Source organism: Saccopteryx leptura, chromosome 1 (genome assembly GCF_036850995.1).
Source record: "Saccopteryx leptura isolate mSacLep1 chromosome 1, mSacLep1_pri_phased_curated, whole genome shotgun sequence".
NCBI lineage: Eukaryota > Metazoa > Chordata > Mammalia > Chiroptera > Emballonuridae > Saccopteryx > Saccopteryx leptura.
Window position 1 is genome coordinate 236,368,398 of NC_089503.1, and position 18,466 is coordinate 236,386,863.

The 18,466-nt window shown below is 38.7% G+C and overlaps 1 protein-coding gene across 2 annotated transcripts in view; it reads left to right on the plus strand.

The window, feature by feature from the left end:
- Window positions 1-18,466, plus strand: part of GALNTL6 (polypeptide N-acetylgalactosaminyltransferase like 6) — a 1,118,979-nt gene that overhangs the window by 887,557 nt on the left and 212,956 nt on the right. For both annotated transcript variants that reach the window (XM_066387896.1, XM_066387897.1), the window contains exons 6-7: window positions 9,586-9,771; window positions 13,573-13,756. In XM_066387896.1, the coding sequence (XP_066243993.1) occupies window positions 9,586-9,771; window positions 13,573-13,756 (370 nt within the window). The remainder of the gene's footprint in view (window positions 1-9,585; window positions 9,772-13,572; window positions 13,757-18,466) is intronic.

An 18,466-nucleotide genomic window follows, 5' to 3' on the forward strand; every position in this document is an offset into this window, starting at 1 on the left:
ATTCTGGTCAATGAAATAAATGTAAGTCAGTCAGAGAAAGGCAAATACCATATGATTTCACTTATATGTGGAATCTAAAGAACAATATGAAGGAACAGACAAAACAGAAACTGACTCATAGACACAGAGAACATACTGATGGTAGCCAGAGGGGAGAAGGATGGAGGACTGGGTGGAACAGGTGAAGGGATTGAAAAACACAGATTGATAGTTATAAAATAGTCAGGGGTATACAGACTACAGCATAGAAAATATAATCAGTAATATTGTAATAATTATGCATGAAGCCAGGTGACTGCTGGAAACATCAGGAGAAACACATCGTGAAGTATATGATTATCTATCTAACCACTATATTGTACACCTGAAACTATTACAAAATAACATTGAATGCAAACTGTAATTAAAAATAAGTAAATAAATAAAAAGAGGGAATGGGAGGGGGTAAAGTGGAGACTGCAAGTCTAGACCACTCCTTCACCAAAAAATCTTGCTGAAAACTAGTCAATGAATGGGGCAGAAGCTGGATGAGCGTGGGGGTCCAAGCAGGTTTCTTTTTCTTAAGAACTAGGATTTTGGCCCTGGCCAGTGGCTCAGTGGATAGAGTGTCAGCATGGCATATGGATGACCTGAGTTATATTCTCAGTCAGAACACACAAGAGAAGCGACCATCTGCTTCTGTCCCCCGCCCTCTTCCCATTCTCTCCCTCTTCCCCTCCCACAGCCAGTGGCTTGGTTTGAGTATGGCCCAGGGCACTGAGGATAGCTTGGTTGGTCCTAGCACATCAGCCCCAGGTGCTAAAAAATAACTCAGTAGTCCAGCATCAAACCCAGGTGGGGTTGTTTGGTGGATTCCAGTCAGGGTGCATGCAAGAGTCTGCCTCACTGTCTCCTCTGCTCTCACCTTGAAGGAAGGAAGGAAGGAAGGAAGGAAGGAAGGAAGGAAGGAAGGAAGGAAGGGAGGGAGGGAGGGAGGGAGGGAGGGAGGGAGGGAGGGAGGGAGAGAGGGAGAGAAAGGAAGAAGAGAAAGAGAGAAAGAGAGAAAGAAAAGAAAGAAAGAAAGAAAGAAAGAAAGAAAGAGAAAGAAAGAAAGAAAGAAAGAAAGAGAAAGAAAGAAAGAGAAAGAAAGAAAGAAAGAAAGAAAGAAAGAAAGAAAGAAAGAAAGAAAGAAAGAAAGAAAGAAAGAAAGAAAGAAAGAAAGAAAGAAAGAAAGAAAGAAAGAGGGAGAGAAAAGATATTGTACATTTTTGCTTGAAGATGGAAGGACTCCATAGGAAGACCAAAAAAGAGGTTACAGGGAAAAGAGATGGGATACCTCTGGGAGCCATGCTCTTGAGTAGATAAAAAAAGATAAGCCCAAGTGCACATATGAGAAAACATACTTACATATAAGGGTCACAGAGAAGGAGAGAAGGGAGAGCAGACGAGAAGTACCTGCTTGTTTGGTAATTTGTGGGTGTGAGAGGTGGTCTCAGTTCTCCTTCCATAAACAAGTGAATGGATTTTATAGGCATTGACATCGTCTTGATCACTTCAAATTCTTTGACTCCCATAGCAAATGAATACAGCGTTCTCTGTCTCTTCTAGTTAGATACATTTGCACAGCCTTTTCACATAGTAGTTTTTTTTTAATATTAGATATAAAAAAACAAGTAGGCTCTAAATCTAAGCACAAATATTAAAGGAAAATATGAATAATGACCTTTTTTCAGTTTCATTGAGATAAAGTTGTGAGCACAATGGGATAATTTGATATACTTACACATTGTGTAAGGACTCTCTCCTTCAAGTTTATTAACACATCCATCACCTCACATAGTTACCTTTTGGGTGAGGGAGGACAGAGATGTTTTACACTTTTAGCAAATTTCAATTACACAATACAGTGTTACCAACTCTAATCACCATGTTATACATTAGATCCCTAGACCTTATTCATCTAACAACTGCAACTTTGTAACTTTCACCAATATCTTCCTATTTCCTCCACACCCCAGTCCCTGGCTACCACATTTCTAAGAATTGGACTTCTTTTTTTAAGATTCCACATATAAGTGAAACAGTGCAGTGTTTGCCTTTCTCTGTCTGGCTTGTTAAGGGTGATGGACTTTGGGTGATAAGGGTCTTAGTAATCCCCCCCCCCCTTTTTCCACTTTCCTAAATTCTTCAGGTCATCTACATAATTATATATTATTTTATATACCTTATTTTTTATATCGAATTCCCTTGCACTTAAAAGATTCCTGATAAACACACTTGGGCTCAAGCTTTTTTTTTTTCTTCTCCTGACATATAATTGCTGACATTTATTGAGTACTTACAATATTCTAGGTATTCTTGTACTATATGATCGAAAGCAGATTTCTTAACCTTTCTGACCGTCATTTTTCTTATTTGTAAATGAGTATCATTTTCTTGTTTGTAAAATGAAAACCTAATAAATTAATACACAAATATGTCTTAGAACAGATATTAGAAGCCAGGGATTGGAAATCCTTTTGGCGCAGAGAGCCATGAACGCTACATATTTTAAAATGTAATTCCATGAGAGCCATACAACAACCAGTATATGCTAGGCATTATCCAGTAAAAATTTGGTGTTGCCCGGAGGACAGCTGTGATTGGCTCCAGCCACCCGCAACCATGAACATGAGCGGTAGGAAATGAATGGATTGTAATACATGAGAATGTTTTATATTTTTAACATTATTTTTTTATTAAATATCTGTCTGAGAGCCAGATGCAGCCATCAAAAGAGCCACATCTTGCTCGCAAGCCATAGGTTCCCAACCCCTGTATATAAGCACTCAATAAATGTGTATTTTTTTTATAATTAAATTTTTATTTTAATGGGGTGACATCAATAAATCAGGGTACATATATTCAAAGAAAACATGTCCAGGTTATCTTGTCATTCAATTCTGTTGCATACCCATCACCCAAAGAAAGATTGTCTTCCATCACCTTCTATCTAGTTTTCTTTGTACCCCTCACTGAGGTTGCCGGTTCAAAACCTTGGGCTTGCCTGGTCAAGGCACATATGGGAGTTGATGCTTCCTGCTCCTCCCCTTCTCTCTCTCTCTCTCCCCTCTCTCTAAAAATCAATAAATAAAATATTAAAAAAATAAAAATAGATGTGTATTTAATCATTATTATCATATTCATATATTACTTTGTCATATTTTGCTGCTTATTCTGTTGGTTTGTCTTTTATTCAAAAAACATGAACCCTGACTGGGTGGCTTGGCGAGTTACAACATCAACTTGATGTGCTGTAGTTGCAAGTTCGACTCCCTTTCATACAAGAATCAACCCATGGGTGCGTAGATGGGTGGAGCAACAAATCAATGTTTTTCTCTCTCTCCTTCTCTCTCCAAAAATCAATTAAAACAATTTTTTTTCAAAAAGCATGGGACACACTTTTAGTACTCTTAGTATTTTATTTTTAAATCTTAAACCAAAATAATATCTTCTATGGTCCTTTCCTTTTTATTCTTTAATATCACTACCAAGAAACGGAGCAATTCCTTGAGAGGACAGACCGTTAGCAGATCAATTTTCCTCAACGGAGACAGACAGCCCATTTCCTGCTTGCCTCCTTCTATACCGCAGAACAAGAATGTCGTTAGAAACTGGGAGTTTTCTGTAGCCTTGGGAACAGGACCAATTCCCAGATACTTAATTTAGTTCTGGTCTCATCTAAATTGAAATTTTGACACAGCATTTTTCTCACACTGTGTAGAGGAATTCTTTCCAATTTGTCTTTATTTCTTGTGAAGTCAAGTCAAACCCCAAAAGTCTTTATGGCTGTTTTGGCAGTCAGCAGTGACATTATTCAATCACTCACACACAGGCTAATGTGAGACTAGGGTCCCTATTACTCTATCTATGTAACATTCCCACCCAGTAATTCTAGCTGATGCTTTTGAGGAAGATGTAGAAAAATAAAAATGGCTTTTAGCATGTATGTGTGAATTACACTAACACAGAATTGAAAATACTTTCCAAAGGGCAGAGACTTATTGCTTTAATTTGCTATCTGTACTGTTATGAGGCATTTTAGAGTTTATTTGCACTTGTTTTTGGTTTTTGTTCTACCTAAATTTTATGATTTTTCTCATATTAAAGATCAATGTCTTTCTCCCTTTCTTGGGCATTTCAGCTTTTTTTTTTTTAACTACTTTGAGTTTTTTAAAAATTGCTTAAATGCATTTATGCATCCCTTAAATTCAGAAGGGGATGGCCTGCATCTCGCTGACTGACGCATGCAGCGTCCAGGTTCCGCGGGAGGCTGGGACTTCACCTGGTAATAGTTTTGTTGATATGGCTCACATGCTCTCGTAATTGTTTAAGGCCCGGAGTTTCCATTTCTCATCTTAATTTTGTCCTAAGAAAACAAGTTGCAGAAAATTATAATTATTCTTATGGGAAATTTTTACTCTTACTTCTGATGGTTTAGAGATGTTCATTAAGAGTCAAACCAGCTCGCCACGTGCTACTTATCCAAGTTATAAGTGTGTGTGCCGGTACAAACAACATGGTAAGAAGAGCAACATGAATGTTTTCAAAAATTACGCAGCCTAGTGTTCAGCAAAATACACTAAGAAGTTGTTGAAGTAGCCAGAGAATTGTGAAATTTATGAATGGGACTTTTATCATTAAGGACCTCGGAGGGTAAAAGCATAAATACTCTGGTTCTTTTGGTGTTTTGTTCTTTGTTAAACTTATTCTTTAAAGTAGTTGCCTTTTATATTTCAAGATAGATTATCTTAAGCAATGTGCATTTTTGACACCCTTAGAGATTAAGGGAACTAAAAGATAAGAAATGAGTTTTCTTGGACGAGTGAGAGATTGTTAAAAGATATATTGGTTTTGTGAAGTGTCATCCCAATAAACCAAATTTCTAAAAAAGATTCATTGGTAAATATGGGGGGGAATTAACAAGCCATGGTATTTAATTATAAAGTGCCGTTTAGCTTCCTGATATAATTTATAATGAAGAAGGAAGGCTAAGCGAGGACAGAGGCCTACTAGTCACTAGCTGCAGACTACAGGCCACACACCTGAGGTTAAAGGAGGCGAGATTATAAAGAGGAACTGGTACAGATATATGTAAGTCAGGTGCTGGTAATTCTATAATCAGAAGGTAGATGCAGACTGGACACTAAGATGTTCTCAAATAAGGTGTTCTTGATTGATCTATATTGTGAGGAAAATGAAACAAGTTCTGGAGGCTTTCCTTGTACAGTTTTAGTCCTGAAACCTTGGTGTTTGTGTTATTTTCTTATTTTGAAAGCTGCTATATGTTGAGAATATTTGTCATTGTCATTACTCAGACTTTTCTTTATAGATTATTTGGTATTTTGTAGATTAGAAAGAGTCATTTTGGAGGAAGTTTTTTTTAGTTCTCAAGACATTTACAGAGTTCTCAAAACCTTTCCTAGAGTTTTTTTCCATGTTCACCAAAATGTGATTTGCTTAAATGTGTACATTTTACAAAAAGGATCACAGGGCCTTTAAAACTGATGGTACCATTATGCACTGTTGATGGGAGTATAAAAGATACAGTTATTATGGAAAACAGTATGAAGTCGCCTCAAAAACTTAAAAAATAGAATTACCATATGATCTAGCAATTTTATTTCTGTGTATACATAGCTAAAGAATATATCTAAAGGAATTGAAAGCGTAAAAAAACTAAAAAACTAAAAGGTGTGCAAGTCTAAATCCAAAGTTGGGACAGCCACTCCTAGGTGACTAAGAGCCTTTGAGTCTCAGTTTAGAACACCTGAGAAACAGCTGTCACCTAGAGCCACTTCCTCTCATGCAGCTACAGAGAGCTACTCCTCCTCTCTGCCTTCCACCCCTAGAGAGGCCCCACGAGTCCTTGGAGGTCAGGAAGGAGGAAACATTGTACCCGGACCTCCAAGGTCAAACTCGTGGTGGTACCTTTGAAAAAAGAACAATGAGGTTTTAAAAATCATATCATATTTTCGGAATGAATCTGAAAATTGTTCATACAAAAGAAATGCAGAATGTTTTTCATAAAGCCATTTGCACCATCCCCAGTGACTCCCTTGCTTGAGCATCTAATTTGCTAATTAGACTGATGATACTTGTCTTTACTGTAAGTTATGGGTAATTAGATGTTACAACTGAACTACTAAGAGAGAACGGGCCCCTTCAAAGGGCAGTCAGCTAGGTCATTATTCTGAGGCAGAGCAACCAAATTATTATAACCACAAAATTCAAACTAGAGGGATTAATCTAAACATGTAGTGGGTTCTGTTTGGGTCAAACACTTTGTGCTTAGTGAATTTATACCATTCAATCCTATTATTAGTACATTAAAATGGGCTTTGATAATATATACATATTATCAAAAGGTACATATATATAATCAGAAAAGGTACAAAGAGGGAAAAGAACATGTGGAGATAGACCCTACTGAGTTCCAAAGACTTTCCTAAAAAACTGAAAGGTGCAAATTCAAAGTTGGGACAACCACTCCCAGGTGACCAAGAGCCCTTGGATCTCAGTTTGGAACACGGGGAAAGCAGCTGTCACCTACAGCCACTTCCTCCTTATGCAGCTACAGAGATCTCCTCCTCCTCTTCCCTTTTCCCCAAGAGAGGCCCTGCTAGTCCTTAGACGTCAGTAGGGAGGAACCAGTGTGCTCAGACCTCCAAGGTGGTACTCAAGATGGTACCTTTGAAATAAGAACAATGAGATTTAAAGAAAGAAGTACTGCCTGACCAGGTGGTGGTGCAGTGGATAGAGCGTTGGACTGGGATGCTGAAGGCACAGGTTCGAGACCCCAAGGTCACTGGCTCGAGCAAGGGGTTACTCGGTCTGCTGAAGGCCCGTGGTCAAGGCACATATGAGAGAGCAATCAATGAACAACTAAGGTGTCACAATGCACAACGAAAAACTAATGACTGATACTTCTCACCTCTCCGTTCCTGTCTGTCTGTCCCTGTCTATCGGTCTCTCTGACTCTCTCTGTCTCTGTAAAAAAAAAAAAAGAAAGAAAGAAATACTTTAGTGGGCTTAACATATGATCCATTTTCAGTGACTGTCACAACACTGTTTTTCTTTTTTAATTTAGAAATTAAATTTAATGGGGTGACAGTGATCAATAAGAGTACTTATGTTTCAGATAAACATCTCTATAGCATTTGATCTGTTGATTGTGTTGTTTGCCCATCACCCAAAGTCAAATCATTTCTGTCACGGTGTATTTGTCCCTCTTTACTCCTTACTCCCTGCCCCCTTCCCCTGGTAACCACTTCACTTTATCTATGCCACTGTTTTCATGAGACCATATGTGACCCAGAATGGTTTCAGTGTCTTAATAAATTACAATAATGAGATTATAAAGGTTTCTTAAACATTTATTACTGTGGGAAGTCCTGACAGAACACAGGCCATTCAAGACTGTCACATAGAGAGCTCTTGATCACTTATCAGTCACTGACTTTGAGCAACTGGATGGCGGGTCCCTGCTTATTCATTGCCCAACAAAACAGTAAAGCTGCAGTCCTATCCCCAGGTGGCGCTGTGCTGTATAGCCCTAGGAGATCTTTCCCTGCAGCTTACACAACGTAGGGGAGAAGGGGGCAAAGAGGAGGGGGCAGACATAGCCTTCTGTACAGCACATTTGTTTCAAAGAAAAGAGACATGGTAGAGCCTACACCTTTGTTGAGATATGGTGACACTACTATAAAGTATTTTGTTTTTCTTTTATTGATGGTCAAAACTTTCTTTAAATTTGCAATAAATAGAAGATGATGATTATCAAAGTCTCACCAAAAAGTAGAAAATTTATTATTTTTCACTTTTCAGGATAAGCATTCAAAGGCATTTCTTATGCTAGAAATGCTATTTCTCTTCCTAAGGACAACAAATATACTGGGGTCTCCAGTTATTGACTTAATAAATGTTTGCTGATGAGCACTGTCAAGTCTCTAAACCAAAGCCTGACCCCCTCCACCACTCTCTCAGAGGGAATAAAAAACACCCGAATTCTCTATATTTTATAATTTTGGAAATTGAGGCTCAGAGAGTTTGCATGTCCTACTCACATGTTATTGTCACAGACCTCCCACCCAGGTCTGTTCCGATGACAAATTCTGTCATCTTTGCTTTCTGTAATCTGATCTCCATATCTGTTCATTACAGGGGAAAAAAAAAACAAAATAAAGAGAAGTATATTTTGAGCTATAACACTCTTGTGAAAGGTTGCACCACTGTTGTTTCATACTCACGATAAAAAAGCGAAATGTTTTTTACACTGGACCCATATGTAAAACATAGTTTATAGTGCACTCGGCAAAAAAAGGGAAATGGAGTTAAAAGACAAAATAACCCTATTCTAATACAAGAAAAAGCAATAAAAATAAGAGAAAACTTATGTACAGAGAAACTGCAAGGCAGAGTACTCTGACATCTGTTAAATTGGATAACAGAGAGGGGATCATAGATGCTTACACGAACCCTGTTGCTACAGACCATAGGAAGAGACTTACTAATGACATTGACTTTGATTGCAGACATGCAGAGAAAGTTTGAAAGTGAAAATTAAAAAGACATACTGCACCAAGAGTCTGTTTCAATGGATATTAGACTATCCTTGACAGAAACTCCAGTAAAACCCTCCTAATGTCTCAGAAACGGGAGGACGGGAGCATGAAAGCAGGACATCAGTTAGATAAGTGCACGTCCCATTAAAAAGCTACCATGCACACTTACTTGGCACAGAAAGCCTGAGAGATTGATGCATTTTATCACAGCCAGTAAAAAATGTTTTATTCTATAAATAAGTTATCAGATTTGACTTTGTCCCCACTCTTTGTTTTTAATCAGGCAAAGAAACATTTCCAGATTTTTGTTTTCTGAGCTTCAATAGCTAAGTTTAAAATGGCTGTGCGGAATCTCAGCTGCTTTCACCTTTCTCTATCTAATTTTAGCAGAAAGTCAACACTTCTTCACTTCAAATCAGTAGCCAGATGCTGACCTTGCTTACCAGTTTGCTATTACCTTGTGTGTGTGTGTGGGGGGGGGGGGGGGGAGGACAAAAAGCTGTTAGGTTCTTGTTAATTCAAGAAGTGTGTGTTTGTGTGTGTGTGTGTGTGTGTGTGTGGTTTTACATGCATTATTTTCAACACAGAAAGTACTAGGCAAAGGCTTTACTGGAAAGAGCCACCTTGTTGAAAAGAACCTGTAAACTGGAATGTTCATCCGATTTTGCTAAGTGAGGAGGAGGAGTTGGGGCAGGGAGGATACCCTTCTTGGCAAGTGCTGGCCAAGATTAAGAGTGGCAGCCAGCCAAGAGTAGGAGAGCTCGGGTGTGACTGCTACAGTGGTCAAACAAAGGGCAGTATGTGCAGGCTATGAAGCATTTTGGAAAGTATCAGCTATAAAACTCTCTCAGTCTATAATCTTAGTATCGCCCCTCAAGAAGAAAAGAATGGTTGTAGGCTCCGATTCATCGTACACATGCCCTCTGTGCATGAACACCCGTGAGTGATTCTGCCGCAGCTAACGTGTTGTGTTCTTTTTGTGCATTCTCCACTTCCTTCCTAGAACACTTGAAAGATAAGCTAGAGGAATACGTGTCCCGGTTTTCCAAAGTAAGGATTGTTCGCACCAAGAAGAGGGAAGGGCTCATCCGGACCCGACTCTTGGGAGCATCTATGGCAAGAGGAGAAGTCCTGACGTTCCTTGACTCCCACTGCGAGGTCAATGTGAACTGGCTGCCCCCGCTCCTCAGTGAGTACAAGACTTCCCAGCGGCCCCTGGGACCAGGAGGGCTGGGGGACTGGCCCTCTGGCAGAGGGAGTATGTGGTTTGCTTCCACTTAGTTTGCAATCAACAAAGGCTAGAAACCCCCCTCCTACAGTTTTTACAGTGGGAGCCTTGAATTCTACCTGCACCCCTGCTGAGGACAAGGAAGTAACCAGAAAACTGCATTAACACTGACATTTAAGATAATACCATCTGCAATCTGATTGAAAGTTTGAAAAGGTTTCATTTATCTTAGACACGATCTTTAATTGCAGTTGTAGTTACTGGGTAAATGCTAAAAAGTAAAAAGAATTTTAAAAAATACTACCTCTAACTACCGTACGATTAAAACTCACACACATTTCCCGCCACACACACATACACACAGCTCAACAATTAGGATTATTAAAAGAGGAGGAAAGAAATAGGATTATTAAGAGAGGAGGAAAGAAATAGGATTATTAAGAGAGGAGGAAAGAAAATGATTCAGCCCCATCCTATAGTTGAATTGTCAGTGCCCTGACATTTTCGAGGATGGATAATGCCAGCTATTTCCACTCCTGGTGCCAGTCTAGATCACTAAATATGTAAACCCCCTCAAACACTCAGGACTGCTCCTCAGATGTTATGTCTCGACTGCTCACAATGTAACTAAGAGGAGGGGGAGAGGCTCTCACGTTGCACTTGAACAGTTAGAAAAAGGGAAACTGGGAGTTGTTCAAGGTAAAAGAACAAATCTGTGGCTCAGTTTGGGCTTGACTTTTTTTTTTTTATTTCACAACAAAGGCAGATATAAAATCCAGCAGTAGCCAAAGAACAAGTTGTAAGCCTGAAAAATATATATGTTACTAAAAATTTCTGCTGGGCATGTATTGTACGCCTTCCTCTTTTTCCAGATTTCACTAATTCAACTTTTATTGGGACTATATCCCTGGCTTTGGAGCTAAAGCCAGTGACAACTGCCTTCACAATCACTGCCTCAGAAAGGATGATGTACTATCGGCTACTGTGTGGGATCTCAGCTAGAACCAGCAGAGAGCTATTAGTAAAAGACACAGGGTGGGGGGGGAGGGATCAATTGAAACCATACAGGATTCAGAACAGGAAACGACCATCAACTAAACACCCCAACTGCATCATCCCATCTGCTCCCTCCTACTAGACGACTGCCCAGCCATCCTAATGAACAGGAATGCAGCCGTGCTCCGACAGCCACAGACTCCTCTGAGCTTTTAATTAAAAATACCTTGTCCAAGGACAGAGCAATTTAAAGTTTCATCAGCAACAGTGAGATTCTCTCAAACTGAATTCGATCTATAGGGTGGTGAATACCCCAGGAAGTCAGCAAAAGGCCTAACTTATTTATGAACCAAGCAGTCCCTAAATGCCGACTATTGAGCCTCTGTTCATATGAATCTAACAAGGGGGGGGGGGGGGGAGGATGGAAAAAGAAAAGAGAAACCCACTTTTTCTCATTAAAGCATTTCATTTCCTGTAGGCCTGATGGATAAGAAATGATTCGAGCTCAGGATCACTATCTTTTTTTATTTTCTTTTATCAGTGTCTTGACATATCATCCAAAATGAAAAGAAGCAGGCGGAGTCACACAGATTCTTGGTTCATTTTTCACCTCGGGATTATACCTGAATTTCAATTTCCCATTAAGAGTCTGTTTGTTTGATCCCTGGAAATTGAAATGTAGGCATAAGTCTTAGATGAAAAATTAGTCATGCTGCTTTCACTCTAAGCTAGGACAGCTGGATGAGAGCTGGAAGGAAATTTGAAGGGAAAGTTGACAGTTAATTTAACAGACTCATTCTCTTTGGGTCACCTTGGGACTCCTTGTTGGTCAAGGAACTTGTAAATCAAACTGATCCTGAATTTGATGGAAGAAAGTCACTGAAACCTTAATACTAAAATATCTGCAGAGGTGATAGAAGAAATATGTATTTTGGACACAGCAATGATAGTCTCTTCTGTCAAAGACCTCTACGGGGAAACACCATTTAGATAAAGATTAAAATCCATTGTAAGGCTTGCCCAGGTAAAAGGGGATGCTCATCGAGCCCTTGGTGAAGATTAACTTTAAATAGAGTGCTGAAGAGGGTCCCTATATTCTGTTTAGGAAAATAAGATTAAGGTGACCCCCAAGCTCACTGAGACCATGCTCGCTAAAACGATAACCCTTCCCACATGTCAGCATTCCACATTCCCCTTACCATTTTATTTCCTTTCCACCACATTTCTCACCTTTTAACATTCCACATAATTTAGTTATTTATTACGTATATTGCTTTCATTGTTCCATTTCCGAAGACATGGATTTTTGAGATGGTTATTTACTGCTGTATTCCCAAAACCTAAAAAAGTGACTGGCACATAATTTTTTTTTCAATAAATAGCTGTTGAATTTGAATGAAGACACGAATGAACCAACAAATGAATGAACCAATGAATGAAAAGGTATATAGCTCTGTAGAGGAGTTCTTCCCAAGGTTCTGCAGTTTCCACACTCTGGTTTATTGGTGTCATCAAAGCAATGATACTGAAATAACCAAGCTTCATCATTTCTAAACAATATTATTTTTAAAAAGATATTTAAATGTATTTTATTTCACATGCCACATCAGATCTTCCAGATACCCAGAAAGCAGATGGTCATACTTAAAATTTCTGCCTATCAGACAGTATTAGTTTGTTATAATGAATCGTGATTAAATGCACATTCTTCGGAAGAAAATACCTTTCATGTAGCTACACTAGGTGACCAAAGTGGACAAAGGTCAGTTCTTGGCACTGGCTGTTAATGTCTCATGATAATAATATCTACATGGAAAAAAAGGAGCTGGAACTGAGATATCACCTTTCTGCTACATGCCAAGCATGATGGCAAAACAGGGGAGACCACAGATTTTAGGGTTAGACCACTAAAGCAGAAGTTGCATCCTGGTTCTTGCTCTCAAAAGATAAGTGACCCCTGACAAGTTACATAACGTCTCTGAGCTCAGTATTCCTCATATGTAAACTGGGATGGATAGTAATAGCCACTATACAGAGTTGCTAGAAGGGTTAGAAATAGGATAAGCTCAAATTCCTTAGTAGTTGCTCAAGATCTTAAGAGTAGCAGGAATAGTAGAAGTAGTGTCAGGCCATCTTAATATATTTTTGGCTATGATGAGAGAAGATAAAAATGTATAGCTTTGATAAACAGGATCTGTATCAATGAACAGTAGCAAGATAGGCTTGGCCAAAATCTCTGTTACCTTGAGAGCAAAGAATTCTATATGTGAAACTGTCAGCAGTTAGGGCCAACAGCCGTTATGAGATTAGATACTAAAAAAGCCATAAAGTTAAATGTTTACATTTTGAAACCTCCAGAAAGCCAGCCAGTATCTTCTCAGCAGGCCTCTAGCTATATGCTTGAAGGAACACAAGTACTGTTTATACTGCTCGCATGTTGGATGCACTATAGAATGACAGATTGGGGACAGGTCAGAGCAAAAATGTGACAGAGGTGAAGGTAAATGGACTTCCGCAAGTCTCCCTGGGACAGAGCTTTCTTAGAAGAAACGACAACAAACGGTGCCTAATCTCTGTCCCTTCACGTTAAGTCCAGGAGGCGAACGGAGATTCTGCAAAGCGCTCTCACAACAACCAGGAAGCAGGCTGCCAGCGTCTTGCATTAGGAGCGATCTGTAGGCTTCTCTTTGCTGAAAAAAAAAAAAAAAAAAAGATAGATGATCTAGGCAGGCATGTCATTTCCTATTTTGTGCTTTCATTTTTCAGACCAAATTGCACTAAACCACAAAACCATCGTGTGCCCCATGATCGATGTCATTGACCACAATCACTTTGGGTATGAGGCCCAAGCTGGGGATGCCATGCGAGGCGCCTTCGACTGGGAAATGTACTACAAACGAATCCCCATCCCTCCAGAGCTCCAGAGGGCAGATCCCAGCGACCCTTTTGAGTGAGTAGCAGCTGAGGGAGGGGCCAAGGGAGCGAGGGCAGCTAACTCATTCAGGGTGTCAATTTGGAACCCATGAGGAAAATTACTTCCAATAAAATGGGATAAAACAGGTGGCACAACATGCAAAACATGGAGAAAGGTCAGACCTACCTGCTGCAGAAAATGTTCAAACTGTACTAAGTACGTGGCTCAGCCATCTTCAACCTTTGCCAAGCGGGAGCGGGAGCGTGCAGATGTGCGAATCCGGAAAGTGCAGGGTTAAATAGAAAACGCGTGGAGAAGGACACATCCTCTCCTTTTAGATATTCTCTTAGATGTGTTCTTCTTCTGTTCAGTTCTCTCTACTCGTTTTACTTTTCCTGAGAGGATTATTTAAATGAACCATTTTACTCTTTTTTTTCTTCTTCTTTTGGGGGGAAACATATAAAATATGAACCAGCATTTAAGCCTTTGTTCTGCATCCTGTTGGGAATTGCCCCTGTAGGAGGAAAGCAGTGCTTCCGAGTAGGTGTTCCCATAACTTATCTTAGGGAAATCAATCAAAATGATGTATTCAGAGTAAAGAATCTTGGATAACTCTACCACTATTATAAGTTCTATACAAATAAGGGTTTACAATAATTTATTGATTTCTGTAAAGCTAAATCCCTTTTTTTTTTAAGAGTTGACATCAGAATTGTGCATGTCAAGAAAAAGCACATGGCAGAGTTTAGTCTGACAAACTATTAGGACCATATACAATAAATCTTTATAATTTTAAAACTATTATATATTGTTCTTAGTGCAAGAAAAATGTGATCAAGGCTTTGCACACTCTCTAAGAGTTTGTTTCAAATGCATTACAATCAATGTGGTCTGTTCATTGATAATATGGGCTATAGAAGTTTACAGTAGAGATGCTCCAAGGTACAAAACCACTTCTGCGACACTAATACTTTAAATTACAATAAACATTTGGTAAACATCGGGAAAACATTTTCTCCAATTCTAGTCTCTAGGAAGATTAACTGTTGCAAAAACAAAGGAGAGTTTAGAAGATATTAGCCTGATTTAAAAAGAAAGGGGGATAGAAATCTTTTTTTTTTAAAGAATATGAAGTTTACTCATGAACTATTCAAAATTTCTGAAGTTAGTCCTCTTGAGACTCTTAAATTGCTAGAAAGTTTTTGAGAAGAACTAAGAAGACCCTTTGTTACTTTTCCGAATACTTTGGTCAAGATTTCAAGGATATTCAAAACTACTAGAAAACTTCTTTAGTGATCTAAGTGGAGGAGTTTCTATTAAGCCTTTGAAAGGGGCCCAGCTGAGAGATAACCTTCAGACTTCTTGCAAAGGGACGGATGGGGGGGGGGGGTTAAAGCCAGGTTGGGGTTTGAGGGAGGATTAAAAAAGGTCCTTAAATACAGTGGAAATGCTTTTAGAGGACACCTGACAGAATAATCACATTCTAGTTGTCTCTTTCCGAGATTGTCATGTTTTTAAGGGCTAGAATTCATTCATGATGGCTTTTCAAATACTGTAATGGGACCGGGTTATAATATCCTTCTAAGTGGACTTTACTTCCACTTAGAAGGACTTTGCTCCAACTGCAATAGCACAGTGGAGCTCCTGCTTTCTGCAGAAATGGCTTCAAAACACTATCAAGAGGATCTCAAATGTTGAAAATTATAGCAGCATTCTCGTCCCTGCACTCACAGTGGGAATGTCTGTCAGGCAGACACCAGCTGTGCCTATCACAGTATCAGGCACGTTGCTTAACCCCGAGACGCTGGCAGAGTGGGTACCTTTTAGAATTAAATTACCTCTTGTTCCTGTCACCTACTTAGGTGGTTGCTGTCCTGTCCAAAATTGCATTCACCTTTGAATGCTACTGCCTTGCTGCTTTAAGTCCCTTTGATTTTTATAAATGTGGACACTTCAGCCTTTTATAATCAATGTAGCTTCTGGGAGGTGTCCACTTTGATGTTTTAAATTGCATTTGCCTTCCTGATTAGTAAAGAATGGGTACCCAAACAGCTACTAGCACTGTATTCGCAGTCCCATTATCAGCAGTTACCTGAATGTGCTCAGAAACAGACAAGCTTTAGGCTAAAACTTGCTTCTCCAGATGTAAAGCTTTAAGATACAGAGGAGGAATGCAGCCTACCTCTATCTCTTTCACACAGTATTTAATGTTTCAAGTGGCTGCTTTAAGGGGTGTGTGGTTTCCTGTGGGGAGTAGGGGGGGAGGGAAGAAGAAGGCTGAAAAGGTAGGAATAAAGGAACTCAAGAGTTATATATAAATGTATCACAAACCCCAGGACTTTCCTACAATATATGTGCAAACATCACTTTTCCCTTTGTCATCAAGTAGCAAGTTGGTCAAATGTCCTAAGTGACAAGACCTGAATCCTCTCATTTATTTTGCCATTATTTGAGTTTTTCAGTAGCTCTAGCAATGGACTACAGTAGTGTTTTTCACAAAGCCTGTGAAATGAGTGGGGCATGAACAGTATTTAATTATTGAGTTGAAAGTTTCAGAGTGTTGCATGACTATGTAAGTATAAGTATTGGTTCTCAAATATTTTATTTTATTTCATTTACAATGTATATACGATCTCGGGTCATGATTGAAATTGTACTTCTCAATATAGTTCATTAACAGAGTTCAAAACCTATTCACTTTCTAACCGGGAATCAAAACCTAGGAAGAAACAGGGAAGCTCACAGATAACTTTGAACACTAACGAAAGAATTACATATGTTTGCAAAGGGCTCTAGTTTTTTAGGCAAACTGTTCCTAGAATATGAGAGAAAATGCAATATTTATAATTCAAGTTATTATGTGGCAGACACAATCCTGACTGGATTGAATACATTTGCTAAATATTCTTGTCTTTAAAAAAAGAAAATATCCTCCTCTTCTGGTGGCTTATCTCATGTTGTAATGCTTTCAAGAAATTCTTGTTATTCGTGACTTTTAGAAGGTTCCCTCATTCCTGGTTTCTCTCTCATGCAGGGCATTTAGGAATGTAAGCCTTTTCTGTGTCAAGAAACATATTATGCTCCTTTATTTGTGATGACAAAGAGAAAGATGTTCATTTGCATCTTGCCACCAACTCACTTCCCCAACATTATCTCGGTATCTAAAAGTTTTGAAGAAACTACCTTGTCCAACTTCCCTTTAATACAAGCAATTAAGCAATTGCTAGATAATGTCTAAGACAGATGACCAGCATCTTCCTTCTTGAACTTGTCAGGGATGTATTAATTGCTACCTCGAAAGATGGTCCATTCTACTAGACTGATTGACAGAAAATTTTTCCCTTAGATTAGGAATATTTTGCCTCCTTAATCTCAAATAGTCCTATTGGAGACACAGGATTGTCTAATTCCTCTTTGATGATAGAGCTGTTAAAAATTTGAAAACAGCTACTATGCCTAACCCTCCCACCAGGGAAAAATTTTTTTTCCAGGTTATATATCTCCAGTTCTATCCAGGCCCTCCAAAATCCTGTAAAAGAGCATGCTCATTGCTGTAACTGTTCGAGATATGTAAATTCACTTGACTATTGCAGTCTTATCCATGTTTTCCCACATGTCCACAAGGATAGCGTGAAATAGTCCATCCAATATACCTGGTACTCGGGCCCAAACACATGAGTCTCTCAACCAGAAAATAGAGTTAATTTCTAGGGAATTTGCACCGGTACCTAGAGATCATGCTTCCTTTTGCTAAGTACTCACAATTAATTCAGCATTCCACTCAATTTTGCTGGTTCACTGTGTTTTTCAGAATTTACTCCAGAATTGCAGAGAAATTACTTTTTACTCTGTCTGCCTCAGATAGGTTTCCACCACTCCTCAAAACTGCTAAAACTTAAGAGTTACAATCATCATGGATGGAATTTCTACACACACTAATAGTGAGGACTGACATTCTCTGTTTTCTACTTCTATATAACATAATTTCCAAATCTATAGTACAGAGTCTAAGTGACTTATCCAATATCACAGTTTAAAAAATTCAATAGCTTCTATTAGAATGTAGGATTGATGTCTCACAATTCTGTGCTACAGTCTTTCTTCCATTCCATGGTAGTATGGGAAAATTAAGAGTTAGTAAATGTCCATTTCTATGAGTCAAGCATAGGGTTGCATTACTTGTTTGACTCTTTGTAATAATCTTCTGGCATAGGCAAATTTATTTTTCCAATTTTGCAAATAAAGAAAGACCAGAGAAATTAACTAATAAGAGGTAAAATAAGGACTCCAGTCAACATCTTTATTCACTCATTCAGATTTCAAATCTTAGGCTTAATTAAGAATCTCATTAGATTCAAATCAGTGCTTTTATTCATTCAGACTTTAAATTCTGGAGTTAATCAATACTTTTCCTTTTGAGAAGAAACTTAGGCACCCATTAAGTAAAGTAGTTTTATCAATTAATATCTCATTAGTGAGTCTGTAATGGGAGTCAAAAAAGAAACAGATTGCTTCATTCTCCTTACTGTGTGTTCTTATTGGTAGATCAAACTAGAACCGAGAGGTTGAAATGTCAGCTTTCAGTTTCTTGCTAATGAAGGAAAATGTCAACAATGCCGGTTTCTAGTCTGTTTATAACAAGATCTAGTTCAATATTTGACAACTGCAAAAGGACAAAATATTTAGGGGAAAATACTGTCAAATGTCTATCAGGGGTCCCCAAACTTTTTACACAGGGAGCCAGTT